This window comes from Bison bison, unplaced genomic scaffold (genome assembly GCF_000754665.1).
Source record: "Bison bison bison isolate TAMUID 2011002044 unplaced genomic scaffold, Bison_UMD1.0 scf7180017864492, whole genome shotgun sequence".
Lineage (NCBI taxonomy): Eukaryota > Metazoa > Chordata > Mammalia > Artiodactyla > Bovidae > Bison > Bison bison.
Genome location: NW_011495051.1, coordinates 8,956,983 through 8,962,246, shown reverse-complemented (window position 1 = coordinate 8,962,246; position 5,264 = coordinate 8,956,983). Strand labels below are relative to the sequence as shown.

Here is a 5,264-nt window from a genome sequence, read left to right as displayed (position 1 = left end):
TAGATTGTTTCCCATATAGGTTATTACAGAATATTGAGTGGAATCCTTTGTTCTAGACAGTAGGTCCTTTATTAGCTATTTATTTGATGTATGTGTTAGCCACTCAGTCATGTCCGACTCTTTGAGAGTCCATGAATTGTAGCCCGCCAGGCTCCTCTGTCCATGGCATTTTCCAGGCATATTAGTCAGCCATAAAAAAATAATGAAATAATGCCATTTACAGCAACATGGATGAACTTAAACATTGCCATACAACACACTACAGTATTCTTGCCTGGAGAATCCTCATGGACAGAGGATCCAGGCTGGTTACAGTCCATGGGGTCACAAAGAGTCAGACATGACTTAGCAACTAAAACAGCATCTACCTGTCTGTATATCTATCTATCTACTTGTTTATACCTAACTTTCCATCTATTTATCTGTATCTCTATCTATCCACGCATTTATGGGGACTTTCCTGGTGGCTCGGTTGGTAAAGAATCTTCCTGCCCATGCAAGAGATGTGTGTTCCATCCCTGGGTCAGGAAGTTCCCCTGAAGAAGGAAATGGCTCCCCACTCCAGAAATCTTGCCTGGAAAATCCCGTGGAGAGAGGAGCCTGGCAGGCTATCGTCCATGGGGTCGCAAAACAGTTGGGAGATCAAACCCAGGTCTCCCATATTGCAGGAGGATTCTTTGCCAGCTGAGTCCCCCGGAAGCACCAAGATTATACATATTGGGTTGAAAGAAATAACCTCACGTTAAAAAAAATCCAAATGTTTCAAAATCTTATTATTGTTTAAATATTAACAGAGCCCTCAGGCTGCCCTGATAGCTCAGTTGGTAAAGAGTCCGCCTGCAATGCAGGAGACCCCAGTTTGATTCCTGGGTCGGGAAGATCCGCTGGAGAAGGGATAGGCTACCCTTTGCAGTATTCTTGGGCTTCACTTGTAGCGCAGCTGGTAAAGAATCTGCCTGCAATATGGAAGACCTGGGTTCGAGGCCTGGGTTGAGAAGATCCCCTGGAGAAGGGAAAGGCTACCCACTCCAGTATTCTGGCCTGGAGAATTCCGTGGACTACGTCCATGGGTTCGCAAAGAGTCAGACACTACTGAGCAACTTTCACGTTCACGTGTACTAACATCATTTTTGCAGCCCTCAGCAATGTTTCATTATGTACACTTCAGGAGACCATACTTCTTGTAGTTTGATTCCAGCAAAACCAATGGTATGAAGTATATACTTAATGACTTTTTAAAAGCCAACTCTCAAATTAATTAATTAATTAAAGGACAACTCTCATTTTTGAGTAAATACTTATTGTTTGAAACAGGAAATTCAGGAAATCAAAACATGATAAGAAATTATGAAGATTACTATGACACAAAAATGTTTTCTGACTGTTAATCTTAAATTTAGAATTCAGATGACACAGTCCTATGTTTCATAGAGTGCTTACAAACATTCTAAATAAAGGAAATTTCTAGACTGTATTTAAATAAAATAAGATTTATATAACTATGCCTCACTTTCTTTCAATTTGAATATTTTTCTTTTTTTTATTGGAGGAAAATTGATTTACAGTGTTGTATTGGTTTCTGCCATACAACAATGGGAATCAGCCATAATTATACATATATTACTTTTTCTTAGAGGTGGCAGTTATCATTCTAGATTTTTTCTAAAGAGAAGACTATTTTTTACTGAGATCATGGATTTAGTATCTCCAACATTCTTGCACCTCTTTTATCCTTCAGTCCAGGACCTATGAAATAACTGTGTATAGAGAGAGGTGGAGAAGGAGAAAGCAATGAAGGAACAGTTCTGAGCAGATAGAATTTGTCACACTGAGATATATTGCTGAAGACCCTGGAGTGAATGATCTTAGAAACGAATTCCTAGAATCCAAAACACAGACACAGTACTGCATGACCATATAATTATTTCCTTTTTTCCACTAATTCTTTTCTTTTTTAAAAGGTGTCCAATCTACATAGAACCACAAAACCTAAGAAATGTATCAGAATTCTTCCTCATGGGTCTTTCAGATGATCCAGAACTTCAGCCTTTCCTCTTTGGACTATTCCTATCCATGTACCTGGTCACCATGCTGGGAAACCTACTCATCATTCTGGCAGTCTCCTCTGACCCCCACCTTCACACCCCCATGTACTTCTTCCTCTCCAACCTATCCTTGGCAGACATAGGTTTCATCTCCACCACAGTCCCCAAGATGATTGTGAACATCCAGTCTCACAGCAGAGTCATCTCCTATGCAGGCTGCCTGACACAGATGTCCATTTTTATCCTCTTTGGAGGGATGGATTGTATGCTTCTGTCTGCGATGGCCTATGACAGGTTTGTGGCCATCTGTCACCCACTGCACTACCAGGTCATCATGAACCCATGCACCTGTGGCAAATTAATTTCAGTGTCTTTTTTTGTTAGCCTTTTGAACTCCCAAGTGCAGAATTTGATTGTGTTACAACTTACCTGCTTCAAGGATGTGAAAATATCTAATTTCTTCTGTGACCCTTCTCAACTGCTCAACTTTACCTGTTCTGACATGCTCAAAAATAACATAGTCATGTATTTTGTTGGTGCCATTTTTGGTTTTATTCCTTTCTCCGGAATCTTTTTCTCTTACTGTAAAATTCTTTCCTCTATTCTGAGAGTTCACTCATCAGGTGGGAAATACAAAGCCTTCTCCACCTGTGGCTCTCACCTGGCAGTTGTTTGCTTATTTTATGGAACAGGTCTTGGTGTGTGCCTCAGTTCAGCCATCTCACAATCTCCCAGGAAGGATGCAGTGGCCTCTGTGGTGTACACTGTGGTCACCCCCATGCTGAACCCCTTCATCTACAGCCTGAGGAACCAAGACATCAAAAGGACCATGTGGAGGTTTCTCAGAAAAATAATCTAAGCTCAGTCCCTGTGCCACCTATTTGGAGTGTAGGCTGGAAAATGCAGTAAAACTAAGCATGTTGACCTGAAATCCTACCTCTTTCATCTCATCATTTTTGTAGCTCTCATGGCCTTGATGCCTCTCCTTGCTGAACAACTGAGTGTTTCTTCTTTTGGTATTGTTTTAATGGGACTGGGGGAGACTTCTAGGATCCTTTGTCCATTTTAATCATGGCATTATTGTGTAGTTTTCATCTATGGTGATTCTATTGTTCATTATCTGTGGTCCAAGGATCCTGAAAAGATGAATAACTCTTTCTGTATATTTAAATTTCACATCTTTTTTCACAGCTCTGATGTATTTTCCATAAAATTTTCTCAAGTTTGAAGTCTATTTACACAGGCTATATGTGACATCAACCTTGGTTATTATTGAAATCATCAGGAAGTTTAAAAACACTGACACCAGCCCTGAGGAATGAGATGGGGAGGGAGGAGGGAGGGGGCTTCGGGATGGGGAACACATGTACACCCATGGTGGATTCATGTCAAAGTATGGCAAAACCAATTCAATATTGTAAAGTAAAATAAATAAGTAAAACTGAGATTAAAAAAAAAAAAAAAAAAAACACTGACAACTAGGTCTCACAACCAGAGACTGATATTATACTTGAGTGTATCCTGAGGATTTTTAAAAGCACTTAAAAGGCTCCAGTCTGGACAAGGCTTAGAACTTCTGATTTCAGTCATATCTTTGATTCCAGGATGACTTGTGCACCTTGAATCCTAACAGCTCTTGGACAATCATCAGAACTCAAGTTGGGAAGATATGAAGAGCTTACGATGGCAACAGGGAATTTTCCCCTTTCTGAATCATTATTCTTCACATATAGTCTCTCTCTACACCATAGAGTTGGGTGTAAGTGCTGGATATGAAGCTACTGTCTCTGCTCCAAACTCACACTTCTGCACTTGCTTTGGGCTGGGGCTCTTAAAATCACTGCTCTGTTTACCATCTTGTGTTCTTACATTCATTCATGCATGCCCATTGCTCAATTATGTCTGACTCTTTGCAAGCCCATGGACTAGAGAAGGGATAGTCTACCCACTCCAGTATTCTTGGGCTTCCCTTGTGGGTCAGCTGGTAAAGAATCCGCCTGCAATGTGGGAGACCTGGATTTGATCCCTGGGTTGGGAAGATCCCCTGGAGAAGGGAAAGGGTACCCACTCCTGTATTCTGGCCTGGAGAATTCCTTGGAGTCACAAAAAGTTGGACATGACTGAGCAACTTCCACATTCCACTTTCACAGGCTCCTCAGTCCTTAGGATTTTCTAGGCAAGAATACTGGAGTGAGTTGCCATTTCCTTCTCCATGGGATCTTCCCAACCCCGAGTTCAAATCCATACCTCCTGCATCTCTTGCATCGCCAAGAGAATTGCTTACCACTGCACCACCAAGGAAGCCATTTAATTAAGTACCAGTTACCAACAAATGTGTACAAATCAATAGTTTTCTAATATGCCAATGTATACAATTAGAGCAAAAACTTAGAGCTGATGACATATTCAGATAAGCAAATAATAAAACCATGTAAATCTCCATCCTATAAAATGCCAACCAAAGCAAAGACTAAGGAAAAGAAAATAAGTTATGCTCGGTGGTGGCTTAGTCACTAAGTCATGTTCAACTCTTTTCGACCTCATGGACTGTAGCCTGTCAGGCTCCTCTGTCCATGGAATTTCCCAAGCAAAAATACTGGAGTGGGTTACCATTTACTTCTCCACGGGATCTTTCTGATGCTGGAATCAAATCCCAGTCTCCTGCATTGTAGGCAGATATTTTAACGACTGAGCTACAAAGATCATGAACTCCTTATTGCCAAATTTAGACTTAAATTGAAGAAAGTAGGGAAAACCACCAGACCGTTCAGGTATGACCTAAATCAAGTCCCTTATGATCATACAGTGGAAGTGAGAAGTAGATTTAAGGGACTAGATCTGATAGATAGAGTGCCTGATGAAATATGGACTGAGGTTCATGACATTGTACAGAAGACAGGGATCAAGATCATCCCCATGGAAAAGAAATGCAAAAAAGCAAAATGGCTGTCTGGGGAGGCCTTACAAATAGCTGTGAAAAGAAGAGAAGCGAAAAGCAAAGGAGAAAAGGAAAGATATAAGCATCTGAATGCAGAGTTCCAAAGAATAGCAAGGAGACATAAGAAAGCCTTCCTCAGCTATCAATGCAAAGAAATAGAGGAAAACAACAGAATAGGAAAGACTAGAGATCTCTTCAAGAAAACTAGAGATACCAAGGTAACATTTCATGTAAAGATGGGCTTGATAAAGGACAGAAATGGTATGGACCTAACAGACTCA

The 5,264-nt window shown here is 40.7% G+C and overlaps 1 protein-coding gene across 1 annotated transcript in view; it reads left to right on the top strand.

The window, feature by feature from the left end:
* Window positions 1-2,904, top strand: part of LOC104979971 (olfactory receptor 18-like) — a 9,845-nt gene extending 6,941 nt beyond the window's left edge. Inside the window, exon 3 of the mRNA XM_010828511.1 lies at window positions 1,962-2,904. Coding sequence (XP_010826813.1) covers window positions 1,962-2,904 — 943 coding nt within the window. The remainder of the gene's footprint in view (window positions 1-1,961) is intronic.
* The last annotated feature ends 2,360 nt before the right edge of the window (window positions 2,905-5,264 follow it).